Here is a 21,559-nt window from a genome sequence, read left to right as displayed (position 1 = left end):
GTTTGTGTGGCATCAAACCAAACTAGAAGATCAATTGAGATACAAGCTGAATTAAAGATCATATCAGATAGTCTTCAAGAGCCGACGAGCCCTGAAGGCAATTTGGGCAGTGTGGCTGCCCAGCTTAGAGGGAGGATTGATAAAGCATCCCATGAAATTGAAGCATTAATGAAAGCGCTCAATCAGTCTCAGGGAGATAACTTTAGAAGATTAATGCTAGCAATTCATAAGTTTGTGGAAGCTGCTACTGGGGCTCTTGAGGGTGCTGGCCGGTGAGGCACATTTTGTAGACATCTAGGGTTCATCTTTTTGTAAAGCCCTAGGCTTATATGAAACTCTTTCTTTTGTGTTTGCAATCAATCCTTGTAATGGCATCAAATGTTGTAATGCTATATGAATGTCATATCCTCTCTTTTTGAATCTTGAAGTATGTTTTTTTTTAATATTGTGATGTGCTATGGATGTTAAAATGTCATAATATACCTTGAATGTTCAAACTTGACAATGTGCAACCATTTCATTATTTTGCCAACTTGACAATGCATATGAAACAGGGGGAGCACAACTTGTAATAATTGAATTTAAATGGTTTGAAATGAATTCCAAAACAAAGGGGGAGTAAAATTCACTTTCCCAAATCATTGAATGTTTCATCTTAATTAGATATAAATGCTGAATTCTAATCTAAAAAGCAACATGGATGCTGAAATCTTATTTGCAAATCTGAAAAAGGAAGTAGAACCATTCCAATAGGCATCCTGAAAATTGGCACTAATTTGTCCCCTTCATTGTTGATGACAAAAAGGGGGAGTAGAACCAATATGGAATGCAAAATGCAAAATTTTTATGTTTATCACACTCATACTTGAAAGTTTAATTAGAATCAACTAAATGAAAAGATAAAATTGAAGAATATTGGCTTAAAGACAATTGTCCTTCTGGAAAAGAAAGGGGGAGTCAAAAACATTTGGCTTTTGATTGTCTTTAGCATCAATATTTCATCAATTTACACTTTAATTCGATTCAAATCTAAAAGTGATAGATGATATGCCAAAATTGCTCAAAAGAGCTACTAAGATCAATGCTTATGCATAAGTATAGAACTGACAATTGACTATACTGAATTATGCATACTGTATCTAGCTCTAACCAAAACACAATACTTGTACATCTGATCAAATACTGTGTATATGTTTAATTTTAAAATTTTGCATATACTCAGTGTTTTGTCATCATCAAAAAGGGAGAGATTGTTGACCCCCTAATGGATTTTGATGAATACAAAACACTAGAGTATAATTCCCTTTATATTGACAAATTACTTGAGCATTTCAGGTGTTTAACTAAGAATATTGTTAAGTATTGTCAAGGCATGTTCCCGTATTTTTCGGTGGATTTATTGAAAATTTTTGAGATGAAGAAAACGGATCAGGGGCAGCCGAGACGTCTTCGGCTTGTTCCAGAGACGTCTCCGGTACGCAGAGAAGAAGCTGGGATGTCTGGAGACGTCCCCAGCACTTGCCGAGGCGTCTCGCAGGGTCGGAGTCGACTCCCGGCTTTCCAGAGTCGACTCTCTCAGAGACGGCAGAAAGGCCGTTTTCAAGGGATGCGCGCGAGTCGTCTCCGAAGGACGCGGAGCCGACTCTCTCAGGGATTCCAAAGGACCCGTTTTTCTTTGCGAAGACGTCGGAGCCGTCTCCGACATCACGGAGTCGTCCCCACGCATAAAGCACAAAAATCTCGAGACGTCCCCCGAGGCATGCGAGCCGGCTCTCTCAGAAAAACAGAAAAACAAGAAATCGGACTGTTCTTCTTCGGAGTCGTCCCCAGAAAGCGCCGAGTCGACTCCGACAGTGTCGAAAGATTTTTTATGCAGCCGAGACGTCTCTCGTTCAAGCGGAGACGTCTCCGAAATGCCTGGAATGCAACTGACATATTTTTGCAGGTTTTGTTTGAAATCCTAACGGCTCTATTTTTGTTTCTAACGGATCTATTACTTGCAGAAGTATAAAAAGGAGTTTTTAAGTGCATGAAAATATCTTCTCACTGACCCAACACTAAAGCATTCAAGAGAGAAGAAAGAGAGAGAGTCTCAAGGGAGTTGGTGCTTTCAAGAGGAGAAATCAAGTGTATTCAAGCCTTCTTCATCTGATTTCGTGCTCATCTACTCGCTCCCACTCGGCAATCAAAGCTCGCATCCAAGCCGATGTGATCCACATCGGAAGAACCACCATCATCCAAGCTTTCAACGGCAAAGAGGGTTCTTCCGGTTTTGTTGTTCTTTATTGATTTATTTGCTTTCATAGAAGCTTTTAAATTCTTGTAAAACTCTTAAACATTGTGCTTGTTCCAGTCAAGGAACTTGGAACAAGGGTTAGGCGTCCCAAGCTTAGTTTAAATTGGGGGATTGTAGGATTCGTTGTTAGCCCGGGTTAAAACAACGAGTTGGGTAGTTCACTCGAAAAACTACCGGACTGTAATCGCCGATTATAGTGAAAAATTCCCAAAGGTGTTTGGGGAGTGGATGTAGGAGCAGTGGAAGCTCCGAACCACTATAAACCTCTGTGTTTGCGATTGATTGTGCTTACCACTTTATTTTCATTCTTGCACCTACACTTGTGTGTATTGTTTAATTAGACTAAAAATTTTAAGACACCCAATTCACCCCCCTCTTGGGTGACCATCTCTGGGCAACAGAAAGTAAGAGTAGTATGAGCTTTTCCAGCCCAGTAAGAATCCCAATAGCCCCACACAGTAATAATAATAAAATAATCAAAGCATCAAATAAATGTCATTTCATCTTTTCAAAAGCTCAACAAACAACAAATATATATAACCATTTCATATACATAATTCCTTTTTCACATTATGTGATCCATTCACGTAATACTCTGATTCCCAAGTTTTCAGACTTTTCACTTCTGGCTTTGGACTAACCAAGTTCATGTCCCAGTCCAAGACTGCACAAATCCCATGCATAAGCTCGTGGCAGCTATCCCACACGTAAGCCCGTGGAGGCTATCCTACGCATAAGCTCGTAGAGGCTATCCCACGCATAAGCTCGTGGCAGCTATCCTACGCATAAGCTCGTAGAGGCTATCTCATGACAAGGTTAGTCCAACCCATTTTACATGTCTAGTTTTATATGTTTAATCACATTTCCATCACATCACATGTTTTCATAAATTCTCAAAAATGAGTACTCTTCCCAATTGAATTATTTTAAAATTTCCATAGCAATCAACATGCACATCTCATATGTGTCATATCAGCCCAAAAACTAAATAACCACATAATTATAAAAATAAACCCAACGGTAAATCAAATATATGCATAGAGGTGCTCAGATGTAGGGATTCTTACAGAAATTGTAGACTGACTCAAACACGGATCCGAATCACAACCTACGCGCTGGGGTGCTGAGTCCCCTGATCAAAATCTCCTAGCACCGCTGACTCTTCCCCTACAACATCAATTATAAATCACAACTAAATTATTTAATATTTAAATATTCTAAACTATAATTCACATCTACTATAGGGTCCATCACCAGGTCTCCAAACATCTCAATCCCTCCAGATCTAGGGCAGTCGGGGTGGCCCGACTCCCATCTTGTACCACCGGCCTATGTCGTCGCCAGCCATGGCCGCCGCCATGCCGGCGACGGTGGCCGGTCTCGGTGAAAATACCAAAAGAAAGGAAGGTCCATCTCTCTTCATGGTTGGGAGTACATCTCCCCTTCCTCCATTTCTTTGGTCCAAGGCAGCAGCCATGATAGCTGTGCCCTCTCCTTCCCTAACCCGACAACACCACTGGCCGAACCATCGCCGGCCGCCACTGTTGCAGTCGCTGGCGATGATGGCCGGCCAAGAGAGAGAGAAAGAGGTGGTCTCTTCCTCTTCTTCTCCCAAGAACCGGCATGACCTCTTTCCTCCCTTCCCCCCTCCTCCATCATCAACGGCAGACCACCCTGATGGTGGCTCGGCTCCCCCACCCGACGGCAGCCACAGTGGTTCTCACCGTCGTCACCGGCCGGCGGCCAACCGACGAGAGGAAGAGGGAAAGGGGATGGGATCATGAGGGAGAAAGCCTCGGATCCACACTTCCCATCTTCAGTTAACCCTAGAAATGCCTCACCAAAACCTCCCACAGTCCCGATTCAACCCAGCTTCCATGGATCCGGCCAACCCGGCGGCCGACGGCGGCGGCAAGATCCGAAAAAAAGAAGCCAAGGGGTTCCCTATTTCGAACTCTTCTCCGGCGATCTCACCGGCCAAACTCCTCCAACGTCTCCCCAAATCTAGGAAATGAAGCACAAGGGGCTTACCTCAGTCCAACGGGATGCTCCGGCGACCCTTCCGGCGAGAAATCGGTGGAGAAATTCGTGAGTAAACCCATGGATCCGATGCCTCTTCGTGCGATTGGTGGGGATCCTCGTTATCCTCCTTGACCGGCCGGCTCACGAGATCTGCCGCCTTCCCCCACGATCGCCCTCTTCTCCGGCGGTCAACCTCCCCCGTCGACCGGCCTCCCCTCACGCCACCCCCCTGCAACGCTCCTCTTCCACGATCGTGCCTAGGGCACGATCGTAAAAAGGGAATGGGCCCGATCTTTTCGGGCTAGCCTGTCAAATCTTTTTTTTTTCCTGGGTATTACACATATATATATACATATATATACATACATATATATATATACATATATATATATATATATACATACATACATATATATATACATACATATATATATACATATATATATATGCATACATATACATATATATATACGTACATATACATATCTATATACATACATATATATATACACACATACATACATACATACATACATACATATATATACATGCACATACATATACGTATATATATACACATATACATATATATATACATATACATATACATATATACACATATATATACATTTGCATACACACACACATACACACACACACACACACACACACACATATATATATATATATACACATATATATTGAAGCTCCTAGAAATGGCCTATGATGATGTTGCTAACTAATGGTGAAGCATTGCCACCATTCAAGAAGCTAAATATCTGTATGATTCTGCAGAATAATTTGTCTAGATTAGCTTGCTACCACATTTGAAAATAATTTTTACCTCTATATTTTAATTTCTGAAATTATCTCATCTTTGCGCATCATTTTCTTAGTTTTTGTTCTCAATCTTGATCAAACTTTTATCTTTACAATGATACACAAGAAATTATTGGTTGGACTGAATCCACCAGCTCGGTGGTGGACTCGTCCAACCATAAAGGGATGCGTTTGTATTGCTCTCTTTTTTTTTTTTTTTTTTTTTCTTTTTTTTTTTTTTTTTTTTTTTTTTTTTTTGTGTTCGTGTGTGTCTCTCTCTCTCTCTCTCTCTGCGGTTTGATTGGTTCACTACCAGCTGATAAATCTGGTACGATCAATAATATTCCGATAAAAGTGGTCCATTTAATCAGTCTTCTGGCGGACCCACAACTTGCCCTTCAAAGTACCAGTCATATTGAGTAGTACTTAGCATGCCTTCTTGCGATAACTTCTTTACTCCACACCATCACCGGCATATAAGGTCATTATGGCACGGGAATGTTGTCTACCTTCTTAAGGATGTACCATTTGGTGTTGGAAGAAGAATCGCACAAGTAGTATAATGAGCTAGGTAGCTTAGTAACTAAATATCACTTTAGCTAAATAAATTAGATAATCAAATAGATAATAATTTACAAAAAATTAAGCATATATGCAGTGGTAATATATGAATCAAATTCTTTTTAAAATATTAAATTCTATTCAAAAATTTAAATTTTTTTAAATATTCAATTCATCTTATCGAATCTGAGCTATGATCACATCATCTTATGGCAGGATCAAAACACCGACAAATCTTCTTGCGATGAACTGTGCATCATCTTGTAGCAAAGTTCTTCAAAACCGCTAGTTTGCTGGCAATATGTCACTAATCGTCTTGAGCACAACCTTCAGGATAAATTATGTGCCAATATATCAGCCCTTATTGGTACACTCCTCAATGTAGCCTGGTCGAACTTCAAATAATTATAGGTCTCATATTTAAGTTCTAAAATGATGAGGTGTCAAAATTAATCAATCAAATCCATAATAAGATCATATATTGTCATAATTTTTCAAATTAATATATTACATAATAATATACTATCCTTCAAATTCATGCATCATGAGTAATACCACTCAAAGTCATGAATATAATAATTTAATGAATGTTGATCAAAGTAAAATTCATCGAATCTTGCTTGGACTAGGTTATCGAGCGTTCAACATAGATTGGAGCGATCAATTCTAACAATATTTGGCAGGGGTCAGGGTAGAGGCTGACATATCGCCCGACAATCCTAAATCAGTACCCCTCACCAAAGTTGAACCAGGATCACACAGAAAGGTACCATTCTAGATCCAATATCTTTAGAGAGAGTAGAAAGAGAGAGAAGAACAAGAGAGAGAAAGGACGAAGAAGAGAGCAAATCTCAATCTGGGCTCAAATGGAGATCTAGGATTGGTTGTCGATGGCACGGGTCAACCTGGATCAATCAACATGTCTGGCCCCTGAGTCAAAAAAGAGAAGTTTTGCAGGGAGAGAAATAAGAAAGAGAATAAGAAAGAGAAAGTGGAGAAAGGAGAGAAAGAAAAGAGGAAGAGAGAACAAAGTCTCTCTCTTTAGCCAAGGGAAGAAGAAGGAAGAGAGAAAGCATGAATATTGTAGTGTCGGGGTTAGAGGACCCATGGTCACCATTGTGGATGGTGACCAATGATGGCCAGCGGCCAGCAACGAGGAAAAATAGACCGAAATAGGGCTCCTCTATTTCGGATGGTTTTTCGGCAATTTGCTGGCCCAAAATAAGGCGAATCCAAGCTACAACGATAGGTAAGAGAGAAGAAGAAGAAGAGCACATACCTCCGTCTAGTGAGGCGGTCCGTCGGCTCCCTCCGACGAGAAATTGAGAAAGAAGAAGAGCCGAAAGAGGAGTTTGGGATCGGTAGCTCGACCTCGGGTGAACTCAAAGGAGGAGGAGGAGATCTTTAAAAAAATGATCCCATCCTTATTCGGTTGGCAATGGTGGCTAGGGTTCTTTATGTATGGAAGGGACGAGGAAGAAGGCGGATTGCTGGTTGAATCAAATTGGGCTCAATGATGAATGGCCGAATGAATGAAATTGGACTTCAATTGGAGGTGGCGGCTGAATTTGGGTTGGACCCAAAGGCTGATTGGGTTGGACATGAGGTTTGTTAGAGTTTCAATAGGAGAATGACTCTAAGGAGGGCATGAAGGGTTTGGTGCGTGAGCTTTATGGATAAGGATGAGAAGTTAGAAGGGGTTAACGTGGCAAATCCAAAAGAGGCGTGAATATGGATAAGCGTGAAATATGGGAAGATAAATATGGAGTCGTTTGAGAGAATCTCACCCTCAAACAATCCAACAGACGGGAGAAGGGAAAATGGCGTCTCACCTGTCTTCCTTCAATCCCTCTTGGCGTCGCACCAAAGGAAGAAAAGGATTCTCTCCTTTTCATGGAAGAAAACTCAAGCTTGGGAAACAAATTCTGAACTCCTTTTTTTCCTTATGTTCACCTCCTTAAATAGATGAGGCGTTGGATTATAAGAGATGGTTTTTTTGTTATGACTAAATTCTAGGATTAAGGACTAAGTAAAACTCCTAAGCCGCCTAGGATTGGACCAAATCAAAACACACAAAGCCCCTCCACGGCATGAAGTCCTAAGGAGAATGGGATTTCTCCTTTGCAGATGGAACCTTGACCAAGACAAGGTTCTCATCCTCTCACATGTGAAGGAATTAAGCCCTGTTTTGACTAGGTCAATTCTCCTCATAACATGGACTCTATTGATGCCACTTCGCATTCAATTACATGGACTCAATTTAAGGACTCTATTCAGCGAATCTCGAACCAATTTAGGACTCAATCTAGAACCCAATGTGGATTAAACCACTTATCATATGGACTCAATCTCACACACATAGACTCAATCCTTTCACACATGGACTCAATCATCTCGCACAAGGACTCAATTCTCTCACACATGGACTCAATCACACAACTTCTAAATTAAATCAAGACCCTTCAATGCCTTAGACTTAATTAAATCAGGCGTTGGGACAACTAAACCCAATATGACTTGATGCTAAAAATTTTGAACCTACTGTAATTTGTTGCTAGAACTTTGTGGACTCAATGTGATTTGGTGCTCACTCAAGGAAGGAACTCAATCACCATGCGCGCCTCCAGCTTGGGCTAATGCTCCTGCATCAACATGCATTGCATGTGCAGCCCGAGGCAAAAATGGCTAGGCCTGTCAAGTAGACCGGGCCCAGTCCCTGGGTTTCACAAGTTGACACCTTGTAAACATCTTTTTCATAAATTTTTACTTCTATATAAGCTCTGCAACCAATCCTTTCATCCAACTGCTAATATTTTAGTGGGCTACGATGATTTGTTGTTCTTATAGTACCCTCCTTGTAATAAGAATAGATTCTACATATTAAAATATCTGAATTATTCTTTAAAAGCATATTTTTCAGAATACTAAAATCATCATCATATGATTAACTATTACAAAAGTTATATTCCTTGTGCTCACTCTCGAGTTCCACTCTAAACTCCTATAAAAATGTGGTAATTGAATCACTAATATGGAAAGCTGACAAATCTAACTGGGCTCTTAATTTAATTTTCTTCTTCTCCTAATCAGAACTGCGGCCTTTCCAATTTTAAACAAAAACAACACACAAAGAAGTGTCTAGATGCTTTATTGCTTAAGTGATGGATCTGCCCACAAAGCATACACTTAAGATGCTAATGTGCTATTCCTTTGTATTTTGATGGAGACCTTACATAGAGCAGGGAGATGAATAGGCTGATAAGGACCGGTTTGGATGCTTGTTGCCACATTCGATGGTTGAAATGTAGCTCCTTTTCTTCCATTGTGTCTCTGTGTCTCTGACATTATTCCATATGGTGATCACCATCTGAATTGTAAGAATGCTTGCACTTTGTTCGAAAGCTTTTTAAAGATTACATTTGTAACAAGATTATTTTACACCATAGATTGTTAGATAATAATTATTAGATCCATTCTATTATCATTATTTGTTATTATAATAGAAATAGCGGCCATCATTCACCCAGATATGCCTAGACAGAAAATAATTGAAACAGACAATTTACAACAATCATTTTTTTACTGTTGTAATGAAAAATAAAAAAAGATAATATCATTTACTTGAATCACCATTTGCAGCACAAAAAATATTTCTACTTGCTGGAAAAGAAATTTAAATTTACAAGTTATCTTATTTAGTTAATTATTAACTTGTAAAAATGATAAATAGTAAATTTGCTCTTCTTGTTATTTTACAGCCACTATAGTAAAATAATAATCATTTGTTAAAGTCCGATTATTGATATATGCTAAGATTAGGAGGAATCTATGGTATTTTAGTGGTCATCATTTTAAACCTTTACGCAATCCTCAAAATTTATTTTTTTACTTTTCTTGTATTATAGAGGTCCTTGTATGTCATTTTGTCATAGTTTAAAAATATTGGAGTAATACATATGCACTATAAGCTCGTGCAAAGCACGTTTGAAATAATAGTATTGTAACCATTATATCAGTTTCGACAACCCATCATTATATTATTAAGATAAATAATGTAAAAAATGTAATTATTTTATTTTTATTATAATGTACCATTACAATATAAATAATGACTCTTATTTTTAATTATACTTTTATTGAATAAAATAATAATATCAAAATTCAAATATTTATTTCCAAATTCTCCCTAAAAGTGAATGTATGGTTCAAAAAAATAATGTTATTTTATGTAACAAAAATGAAAGGAAAGATAACATGACTGTTCTGCTATTAACCATTATTTTGTATTATAATAATATTATTTTGTAACTATTTTAATATTAAAATTTAAAAGTTGATTTTGAGATAAATTTTAGTCACTATAACCATTGTAACAATCAATACAATTTTCAATGAGGTTCTATTATGATCGGATAAGTGTTATAAAATATCTGGGTCGTAGGAGTGTGCTTAGTCCTAGAAAGTGCTAGAGAGAACTTGAATATAATACAGGAATAAAAAATTAAAATAATATCTTATAACTAGCTTTATTAAATGTGATGCTAAGTTATTAAAATAGTATCAAAGTAAACTTAGTCTATGATCTTTGAGGACTAGGACAGAGCAGTGCAAGCTTATTGAGGCTAATCATGAACTAATTATAGTATTTATGATTGAATATGAATAGGTTTAGACTTTGAACCTATTGAGGATGCTAGGGGCTTAAACGAGGGTGTGTAAAAATCCGTATAGATGTGTGTTCAGTGCTACATTAATTATATGATCGGAAGATGTTACATGCTTTTATAGAACAAAAAAATCTAAATGAAGTTACTTTTAGAGCAGAAAATTAATTTATGAATAATTTTGATCCACTAATTTATTTATTATTTATAGAAATATTTTAATACTTTATATATGGGTCATTTAGGTCGGGTCGAGTCTGAATTCAGTAAATCCAGACCCGATCCGAAAATAGAACGTGTCAAATTTTAGGACCTGACTTGGTCCTGCGAGTCCTCCAATTCGGATCCGAGCCGGATCTAACCGGAGCAGGTCTGGTCGAGTCATAAGTCAATCCGACCCTTTTCAACCTTAGAAATTATGGATAATTTTGTTCCACTAACTAGTTAAAAAAAAAAAAAGTTGACTGAGATGACATTCTTTAAATTTTATCAATTTTATCATAAGAAAAGTCATATTGTTGCCCAGATAGACAACCCAAGAGGGGGGGGTGAATTGGGTTTTAAAATAATTTGAATAATTAAAACGATGTGGTTGACTAATTAAAAACTATTGCAAGTTATCTAATTAATGCTAAGTGCTGTGAGTGATGTGAGGGGAAGAAGAATAGAGACAATCCAACACAAACACAAGGTTTTATAGTGGTTCGGAGCTAACCCTTGCTCCTACGTCCACTCCCCAAGTCTCACTTGGGAATTCACTATAACCCCCTTGGATTACAGCCGGTTGTTTTCCAAGCTCACAACCAAACTTGTTATTTTACGAGCTCACAACGAACTCGGTCGGTTTTTCCAGGCTCACCGACTAAATCCGCCCCGATTGTTTTCCCGGGATCACAATCAAACCCTTACACACGTTGGTTTTAACTCGGCTCACCAACCAACCTCAATCCCCTTGATTCAATCCCCGATTGAACTAAGTAAATACAAGTTGTAGAAAGAAAATAGAAAATGAGCTTCTCAAAAAGCAGATGAAAACAATATGAACAATGAATGAAGTTAAGAAGCCTCAAACGCTTTTAGATTGGAGATGAGGAATGGCTTCTTAAACTTCTGGTCTCCTCTTGAAAGAGTAGTCGACTTGAATGCAGGAGAAGGAGGCTTTAATTGCTGGGAAGATGTAGTTGGAAGCAGTAAATGCAGATCTTCCTCTTTTTCGTTGAAGAGCACGTTGCAGAGCTTGAGTGATTGATTAGTTGGAGTGGAATGGTTGTTCTCTACTTTGCTACAGTCTTCTGTGGCTATTTAAATCAACCCCCACGGAAACTAGCCGTTAGACACCTTTTTCTGCCCGTTCTGCACACTCTGCACAGCCTGACAATGTATCCGTTGGTGGGTTGGAGTCGACTCGCGCGATCAGGAGTCGACTCGGCTGTAGCAGGAGTCGACTCGAGCTTTTCCGGAGTCGACTCGGCAACTGTTCCCAGTTTGAATTAAAGTTGCTGTCTTGACTGGGAGTCGACTCGTCTTGACCCGGAGTCGACTCGCCAACTTCTGGCGCTGACCTGGCAATTTTGGAGTCGGCTCATCCTCTGTAGTCCGTGGATCCAAATTTGAATTTTGTCCACTCGAGTCGACTCGACTGTCCTGGGAGTCGACTCGAATCTCAGAGCCCGAACTCCCGATTCTCTGTCTTTTGGCTCATCCAGTCTTGGAGTCGACTCGAACTTCCTTGGAGTCGACTCGGCTCTCAGTTTCCGAAAGTTGGTCTTCTGCCTTTTGACGTGAAGCTTGTCTTGGAGTCGACTCGAGCTGTCTGGGAGTCGACTCGAATCTCAGAGGCAGTAACTTGGTTTTCTGTCTGTCTTGGGGTCGCGGTGTCTTGGAGTCGACTCGCGTATTGCGGGAGTCGACTCGAATCTCAGAGTCCATAAAATGCTCTCTGACTTTTTCTTTGTGTACCGCTGAGAGTCGACTCTTGCTTTCTCTGGAGTCGACTTGCCACCTATCGGAGTCGACTCGCGTTCCACTGGAGTCGACTCGAATCTCAGACCCGAAAACTGTTCTCTGACTTTTCTGCCTGCGACTGCTTGGAGTCGACTCTTATTTCCTTGGAGTCGACTCGGTGAACATCGGAGTCGACTCGCGCACTTCGGGAGTCGACTCGCTGACAGGTTCTGAGTTAAAGCTTTCTTTTCTTCTGTCTGTTCTCAGTCGGAGTCGACTCGTACTTATCTGGAGTCGACTCGAGCTCGTGCCAGTGAACTTGATACGCTTGGAGTCGACTCGTGATACTCGGGAGTCGACTCGAGTCTCAGACATTGGTTCAAACAGACTCCTTAACTTATCCAAAAATTATGAACCAAGTCTTGGGACACTTAGACAGGATTTTCACTGAAACACTCAATTGAATTCATTAGTAATCAAAAGATATACTCAAATGCTTTGAGCTCATCAAAATCAAATGGGGTTTTAATCAATCACTCCACAATCTCCCCCTTTTTGATGATGACAAAACTTTGAGTATATGTAAAATGAATTGCTCAATAAATAATGAAATAAAATCCATAAATGAATTCAAATGTCTGGTAATTCAATTTATCCAAGCTTTGAAAGGAGTGAAACAATAAATTTCGGAGTTAAAGCTCCCCCTTTCATTTGGAATTCTATAAGCCTTTATATTATGCAATCAATTGTTTGGCTTATATGTCATTAATGATTTAGTTTGATTAAAATTCAGATTCTCCCCCTCAACATATGCATTCAACTATGTTTTGATTCTCTGAATTTCCTTTTAATGCTTTGAAGTTTTTGAACTGAATTTTTTGTATTTAGAGGGAAAATCTGTCAATTTGTTCTTGAGTAGGATTCAGCTAATCTCCGAATATCCCTTGAATAGATTCTGGAGATTACTCCATTAGGAGCCCCAAAAGAGAGATAATGAGCCTCGAGGTACCGAATCCACTTAGAACAAATTTGTGTGTTTTAAGAGTTTATCTTTCCATTGATTCCTTTTACATATTTTATGCATATTTCTCTCCCTTTTACATATTTTATACATATTTCTCCCCCTTTTTGTCATCATATCAAAAAGGAGGTAATCAGAACACACAATCAAACATAGATCAAAAGGCACAGTATTGAAGAAAAATGCGGCTACTCATTGTATTAATTTGTATGTAAGTACATTTCAGAATACAATAAGTAAAGCAAAACAATACATGTCAAAACAAAACACAAAAAGTAGCTATGGTCTCCTCGAGGATGTAGCTCCTCCTCTCGAGGATGTGGCTCCTCCTCTCGAGGATGTGGCTCCTCCTCTCGAGGATGTGTCTCCTCGAGACATGCGCTCCACGAGTGATTGGACCGCATTGGTGACGTTCTCGAGCTGGCGAATGATGGCCTGGATGGCCCTGCTCTGTGTCGTATCCAGCTCGAGCACCGACTTCTGCAGTTCGTCCAGTTTGTAGATGAGCACATTCGACAAGCGCTCGGCCCCTGCGGTGGTGGTGGACATGTCACGGCCGATGTCATCCCGCATCTGTCGAGTGGTGCTCGTGACCTCACTCATGCTGTGGAACTGGGCCTGTATCAAGGTCCTCATGTTGTATATCTCTTGCCGCACCTCAGCCGTCATGTCTGTCACGGCTGTCAGGGAAGGGACCAATGCGGAAGATGTGGGCGCAGGAGAGGGAGTAGGCACCGAACCTCGGAGCTCCCGAAGCAACTCATCCCTCAGATCTCGGACTATCTCCTGCCGCAGCTCCCGGAGCTGCTCAGGATCAATGCGGACCTCCATGGGTGGTGGAGCCGAGGAGGAAGGTCCAGCGGAGGTGGTAGGAGCAGGAGTGGATGGAAGATCTGGTAAGTCTGGAAAGTCAGAGTCTGGCTCAGGACTGGGGGAAGGTCTGGTGGTCTGTGTGGTGAGGGTAGACTTCCTAACCCAAATCCCCTCTCTCTTCCGAAACCCCATCCTGTGTAGGGTCCCCGGACGCATGCGATCAGTCCATCGCAATGCGCGAGAGGGTTCCCCCTCAGGGATAGGAATCTCGTACTCCCTAAATAATAATGTGAAGACCATGCCGTAGGGTAGGGTGAGCCTAGGTCTGTCTAGTGGCTCACACATGTATCGATATATGAGTTTGGGGAAGTTGATTGGGGTGTCATGAAGCATATAGAACATCAGAGCTAGGTCTCTCTCATTTACAAAATCAAATCTCCCTGTCTTAGGAAAGATGGACCTAGACAATATACTCAAGAGGATCCGCACCTCAATCGGTAGTGAGCTAGCGGATACCTCGTCTAGAGGTGACTGGGGTGGATGTCCTAGAACGGCCGTAAGGGCCTCAACCCTATCCTCAGGGTGTGCGGGAGCCACCCCTGCTAATGGAAGGTGGAGGATGTGGGCAATAAGATCCTCCGTGACACGCAAAGGAACACCGGCTACTGTGCCCTCGATACCCCCATCTCCCCGATGGACGGTACCGTAAAACTCTCTAACAAGGCCAGGGTAAGTGGGGAGATCTAAGGTGAGGAAATACTCTAAGCCCTGGGCCCTGAGTCTATCACCTATAGTGAACCCTTCCCGGGAGAGATAGTCGAAGTCGACATATCTCCCGGTGGTGACGGCCTTCCCGGCTAATGGCCTCGCGGGAACCGCCCTAGGCGGGGAACGAGCCGGAGGTGGTTGCCTCGCGGGATCGTGCCGCGCCTTGGAGCGCCGCTCGGGACCGGCCTCGGGTCGGGACCTCTTCCTAACTACGGTCTTACGCGGCATTTTGACCTAAACAGAGAGGAAAAACCTAGAGGACGGTGAAAGACCGACGGAAAAGACTCGGAACCGACCGGGAATGACCTAGGAAGGGAGGAGAACTCAATGTCCGGTGAAGAATCGACGGGAAAATGGCTTGGAGACGATCGGGGACGACCTAGGAGTCGGCTCTAGGGTTTTTTGAACAGTGGTGGCTTGAAAGAAAAGTGTTTTCGAAACGACAAATCTAGGGTTAAAAAGTCGGATCCCGACTGCGAGTCGACTCCACTGAGTCGCGAGTCGACTCGACCTCGAGTCGACTCCAGAATATGCGCGAGTCGACTCTCCTTATGCCCCTGTAGACCTCGAGTCGACTCCCGACAGTATGCGAGTCGACTCCCCCTCTGCTGCCATCTTTGCGAGTCGACTCCCGCCAATGCGCGAGTCGACTCCCCCTTAGGAGCCGGCTCTGAAACTTACTCGAGTCGTCTCTAACTTTGGCACGCACCTAAAAATCATGCTACATTCGTGCCAAATGAGGGAAAAACACTAAAGTATGATCTGATTTGATGATCAGGGAAAAGAAACTCTATTTTAACCACAATCTAATCATCAAAATCAATGAATCTAGTGGAAACTTACCACTAGGATGGATCAATCACTCCTAATCCCCTCCTAAGCACACTAAACCTCTCTTCACTTAGAGGTTTTGTAAAAATATCTGCTAATTGATCATCAGTACAAACAAATTGGAGTGTCACATCACCATTCAATACATGGTCTCTTATGAAGTGATGTCTTATCTCAATGTGTTTAGTTCTTGAATGCTGAATTGGATTTTTAGTTAGATTAATGGCACTTGTATTATCACAATTAATGGGAATTTTATCTTGCTTAATGCCATAATCTTCTAGTTGTTGTTTAATCCACAAGATTTGAGCACAACAACTCCCGGCTGCAACATATTCAGCTTCAGCAGTAGATAATGCAACCGAATTTTGTTTCTTGCTAAACCATGAGATTAAGTTTTCTCCTAGGAATTGACATGACCCGCTGGTGCTTTTTCTATCAAGTTTACATCCAGCAAAGTCTGAATCTGTGTATCCTATTAAGTTTAGGCTAGATTCTTTAGAGTACCATAATCCTATATTCTTAGTTTCTATTAAGTATTTAAAAATTCTCTTAACTGCAACTAGATGTGATTCCTTAGGATTAGCCTGATATCTAGCACACATGCAGACACTAAACATAATATCAGGTCTACTTGCAGTAAGATACAATAAAGATCCTATCATACCTCTATACAGTTTCTGATCTACAGATTTACCTGATTCATCTTGGTCTAATTTGCATGATGAGCTCATGGGGGTGCTGATTGACTTGTTTCCCTCCATTTCAAACTTCTTGAGCATCTCCTTGATATATTTGGCTTGATTGATGAAGATGCCTCCTTCAGACTGTTTGATTTGAAGCCCAAGGAAGTAGTTCAGCTCTCCCATCATGCTCATCTCAAATTCACTCTGCATCAAATCAGCAAATTCTTCGCAGAGGCGATTGTTAGTAGCACCGAAAATGATATCATCAACATAAATCTGTACTAGTAGCATATCTTGGTTTTTCTTTTTCAGAAATAGTGTTGTATCTACATTATCCCTAGAGAACTCATGTTCTAGTAGGAATTTGCTAAGCCTCTCATACCATGCTCTAGGTGCTTGTTTTAAACCATAAAGTGCTTTGTTCAGTTTATATACATGATTAGGGTATTGATGATTTTCAAAACCAGGAGGTTGTTCTACATATACCTCCTCATTTATATACCCATTTAAAAATGCACTTTTTACATCCATTTGAAATAGTTTGAAGTCCTTAGAGCATGCATATGCTAATAATAATCTAATAGCCTCAAGTCTAGCTACAGGAGCAAAGGTTTCATCAAAATCTATACCTTCTTCTTGATTATAACCCTTTGCTACTAGTCTAGCCTTATTCCTTATAACAATTCCATTTTCATCAAGTTTATTTTTATAAATCCATTTAGTACCTATAATCGGATATTCAGACGGTCTCTCTACTAGATTCCATACCTTGTTTCTAGTAAATTGGTTTAATTCTTCTTGCATTGCATTTATCCAATTTACATCTTTTTCAGCTTCTTCTATGTGTTTGGGCTCGAAATGAGAAACAAAGGCTAGATGATTATTTAAGTTCCTAAGGGATGCCCTAGTCCTAATAGGTTGAGATGGATCATCTAGAATTAATTCCTTAGGATGCCCGTGAGCATACCTCCAAGCTTTAGTTAGTCCATGATCCACAATAGCCTCTTGGCTTGAAGATGCATCTTCAATTAATTTTTGATTATCATCTTGTAATGTCATCTCATCTATCTTTTCTTCAAGAATTTCAGCATCATCATCAAAATTAACTCTCTTGCTAGAAGTGATGTCACTAGAATCATCAAATACAACATGTATAGATTCTTCTATAACTAGAGTTCTTTTATTAAAGACTCTATAGGCTTTGCTAGTTGTAGAGTACCCCAAGAATATAGCCTCATCAGATTTTGAGTCAAATTTTCCTAGATTATCTTTTCCATTATTATGAACAAAACATCTACATCCAAAAACATGAAAGTAGTTTACCTTTGGTTTTCTATTTTTCCAAAGTTCATAAGGTGTTTTCTTTATAATGGGTCTCAATAAAACTCTATTTAATATATGACAAGAAGTATTAATGGCTTCTCCCCAAAAGTACTTAGGGAGGTTACTTTCACATAACATAGTTCTAGCCATTTCCTCTAGAGTTCTATTTTTCCTTTCCACAACTCCATTTTGTTGTGGTGTCCTAGGTGCAGAAAAATTATGAGTTATCCCCTTTTTACTACAAAACTCATCAAATAAATGATTCTCAAATTCGGTTCCATGGTCACTTCTAATAGCTATGACTGAAGTATCTCTAGCATTTGTTACTTCTTTGTGAAATTTCTTGAAGACTGAAAATGCTTGATCCTTATGATTTAAGAACATGACCCAAGTGTATCTAGAATAATCATCTACAATAACTAGACCATATTTATTTCCACCTAGACTTGTGGTTCTAGTTGGTCCGAATAGGTCCATGTGTAGTAGTTCTAGAGGTCTAGAGGTAGAGACACAATTGATAGATTTAAAGGAGTTCCTTGATTGTTTGCCAAATTGACATGCTTCACATATTTTATTCTTTTCAAACTTTAGTTTTGGCAAACCTATTACGGAATCTCTCTTAACTAGTTTTGATATTGTGTCCATGCTTGCATGACCTAACTTACGGTGCCATAACCAACTAGCATCATTGTCCTTAGTTTCATTAACAACTAAGCATGGGTTGTGTTTGGCAAGATCCTCAAGATCTATAACATACACATTCCCACGTCTTATTCCTTTAGAAACTAAACTATTGTCATTTGAGTTGGTTATGATGCATAGTGATGGTTTGAACAAAACATCAAAACCTCTATCACACAATTGACTAATGCTAAGTAAATTATGCTTAAGACTATCAACATATCTAACATTATCAATAAAAGTAGAAGGGGTGATTTGAACTTTACCAATACCAATGATGTGACCTTGGTTGTTGTCTCCAAAAGTCACAGCACCTCCCTTCTTAGCTTCAAGGGTGAAAAATTGATCTTTGTCACCCGTCATGTGCCTTGAGCAGCCACTATCCAAGTACCAGCAGTTTTTGTTGACCTTGGCTGCAAGACACTCCTACACAAGCAAATCATGTCATCTTAGGTACCCAAGTTTTCTTGGGTCCTTCATGGTTAGTCAAGTTGGTTCCTTTTGGAACCCATACCCTTTTAATTTTTCTTTTTGTTTTATTTTTCCTAAAATTACACACATTCGCTTTATGACCTATAGTACCACAGCAAAAGCAAGTTATTTTCTTAGTTTTAGTTTCCCCAGCTTTAACAAAGAAGTTACTAAGAAGTTTTTGTTTATTTCTTGGTTTGTACCCTAAACCCGCTTTATTAAATACGGCTCGTTGACTATTAAGTATCATGTTTAATTTTTCAGAACTATATGTAAATTTTTCAACTAAGGGTTTGTATTTGTTAAGTTCTTTAGTTAGAGTTTGATTTTCTGCTTTTAGGTCATTAAGTTCTTTTGTGAGATCCTTATTTAAGATTTGTTTATGATTTTTAAGTTCTGACAGTTCCTTAGTTAGTTTTTCATTATCTTTAGTTAAGGTACTAGTCTTTTGAGTTAAAAGTTGGTTGCTTGTCTTAAGTTCTATATTTTCTTTGATGATTAAATCCTTATCCTTAACTAATTTATCGTATTTATGTAGGTATGATTGATTAGCTATTTTTAGTTCTTTATTCTTAAGATTTATGGCCTTATATTCTACCATTAATTCATTAAATGCATCATAAAGTTCATCAAAAGAAAAATCAGGATGCGTATCGAAAGTTACCTCGTTTTCATTGGCCATGAAGCAGAAATTGGCCTTCTCTTCTTGTTCATCATCTGATGAGGAGGATGATGAGTCGGAGTCGGATAGTGTTGTGACAAGAGCCTTCTTCTTCTTGTACTTACTCCCCTTCTTCAGTAAGGGGCACTCAGCTCTTATGTGACCCGGCTTCTTGCACTCGTAACACCCAATCCCCTCATTTTCCCTTTCCTTACCTTTGTCCTTGCGGTAGGAATTTGAGGGGCCTCTCCTTTGATGATAGGACTTCTTGTGGTTGATGAATTTCTTGAACTTGCGCACAAGAAGAGCCTCACCATCATCTTCCTCATTCTCTTCTTCGTCACTGCTGCTACTGCAAGACAAGTCCTTGTTAGATGAAGTAGACTTAAGAGCTATTACCTTTTTCTTGTGGGAGGACTCCTCCTCGTTGTGTTGCTTCATGGTTAGCTCGTGCGTCATTAGGGATCCAAGAAGCTCCTCAAGTGGTAACTTGTTCAAGTCCTTGGCTTCTTGGATTGCCGTCACTTTAGCTTCCCATGACCTTGGTAGACAACGAAGGATTTTCCTGACAAGCTCACTGTTAGTATAGTTCTTGCCAAGGCTTTTTAGGCCATTGACAATGTCAGTAAACCTAGTGAACATGCATGTGATTGTTTCATTAGAATCCATTTTAAATAGTTCATACTTATGAACCAAAATATTTATTTTGGATTCTTTGACTTGATTCGTGCCCTCATGGGTCACTTCAAGTCTGTCCCAAATCTCTTTTGCAGAATTGCAAGTTGAGATCCTATTGAATTCATTTCTATCTAAGGCACAATAAAGCACATTCATAGCTTTAGAGTTTAGTTGTGCCTTTCTCATGTCATGTTCATCCCAATCCTTTTCTAGTTTAGGTACCGTGACATCCTCTACATATATGGATGGGATGTATGGCCCATTTACTACAATGGTCCACATCTCATAGTCTTGGGCTTGGATGAATATTCTCATCCTAGCCTTCCAATATGAGTAGTCGGATCCATTAAAGAATGGGGGTCTTTGGGTGTACTGACCCTCAATGTGGGAAGATCCAAATGGGGTTGTCATTTCGATCTTTTACTCTTGGGTAGAAGAGTTTAGGCTCTGATACCACTTGTTGCCCAGATAGACAACCCAAGAGGGGGGGGGGGGGTGAATTGGGTTTTAAAATAATTTGAATAATTAAAACGATGTGGTTGACTAATTAAAAACTATTGCAAGTTATCTAATTAATGCTAAGTGCTGTGAGTGATGTGAGGGGAAGAAGAATAGAGACAATCCAACACAAACACAAGGTTTTATAGTGGTTCGGAGCTAACCCTTGCTCCTACGTCCACTCCCCAAGTCTCACTTGGGAATTCACTATAACCCCCTTGGATTACAGCCGGTTGTTTTTCAAGCTCACAACCAAACTTGTTGTTTTACGAGCTCACAACGAACTCGGTCGGTTTTCCCAGGCTCACCGACGAAAACCGCCCCGATTGTTTTCCCGGGATCACAATCAAACCCTTACACACGTTGGTTTTAACTCGGCTCACCAACCAACCTCAATCCCCTTGATTCAATCCCCGATTGAACTAAGTAAATACAAGTTGTAGAAAGAAAACAGAAAATGAGCTTCTCAAAAAGCAGATGAAAACAATATGAACAATGAATGAAGTTAAGAAGCCTCAAACGCTTTTAGATTGGAGATGAGGAATGGCTTCTTAAACTTCTGGTCTCCTCTTGAAAGAGTAGTCGACTTGAATGCAGGAGAAGGAGGCTTTAATTGCTGGGAAGATGTAGTTGGAAGCAGTAAATGCAGATCTTCCTCTTTTTCGTTGAAGAGCACGTTGCAGAGCTTGAGTGATTGATTAGTTGGAGTGGAATGGTTGTTCTCTACTTTGCTACAGTCTTCTGTGGCTATTTAAATCAACCCCCACGGAAACTAGCCGTTAGACACCTTTTTCTGCCCGTTCTGCACACTCTGCACAGCCT

The 21,559-nt window shown here is 40.1% G+C and overlaps 1 protein-coding gene across 1 annotated transcript; it reads right to left on the bottom strand.

Annotated features, from left to right (window-relative positions):
• Positions 1 to 9,213: 9,213 nt before the first annotated feature.
• On the bottom strand, positions 9,214 to 21,055 carry LOC149751431 (uncharacterized). The gene is made up of 3 exons (XM_089927032.1): positions 19,565 to 21,055; positions 18,658 to 18,855; positions 9,214 to 9,231 (listed from the first exon to the last, which is right to left on the bottom strand). Exons 1-3 carry the CDS (start codon positions 20,648 to 20,650, stop codon positions 9,214 to 9,216), a joined length of 1,302 nt encoding a protein of 433 aa, XP_089783158.1. The 5' UTR covers positions 20,651 to 21,055.
• Positions 21,056 to 21,559: the final 504 nt, after the last annotated feature.

This window comes from Phoenix dactylifera, chromosome 13, assembly GCF_051530095.1.
Source record: "Phoenix dactylifera cultivar Ajwa chromosome 13, Ajwa_hap1_PhDact_Kaust_v1.1, whole genome shotgun sequence".
NCBI lineage: Eukaryota > Viridiplantae > Streptophyta > Magnoliopsida > Arecales > Arecaceae > Phoenix > Phoenix dactylifera.
The sequence above is the reverse complement of the archived record's forward strand: the minus strand, read 5'-3'. Positions and strand labels throughout refer to the sequence as shown.

Bases quoted from the DNA above. Each gene is read 5' to 3' on its own strand.
- LOC149751431 (XM_089927032.1), bottom strand. From the start codon at position 20,650: ATGACAACCCCATTTGGATCTTCCCACATTGAGGGTCAGTACACCCAA. The intron at 18,856-19,564 runs GTAACTTTCGAT...TTGCTTGTGTAG, and splicing joins TCATGGCCAATGAAAACGAG to GAGTGTCTTGCAGCCAAGGT.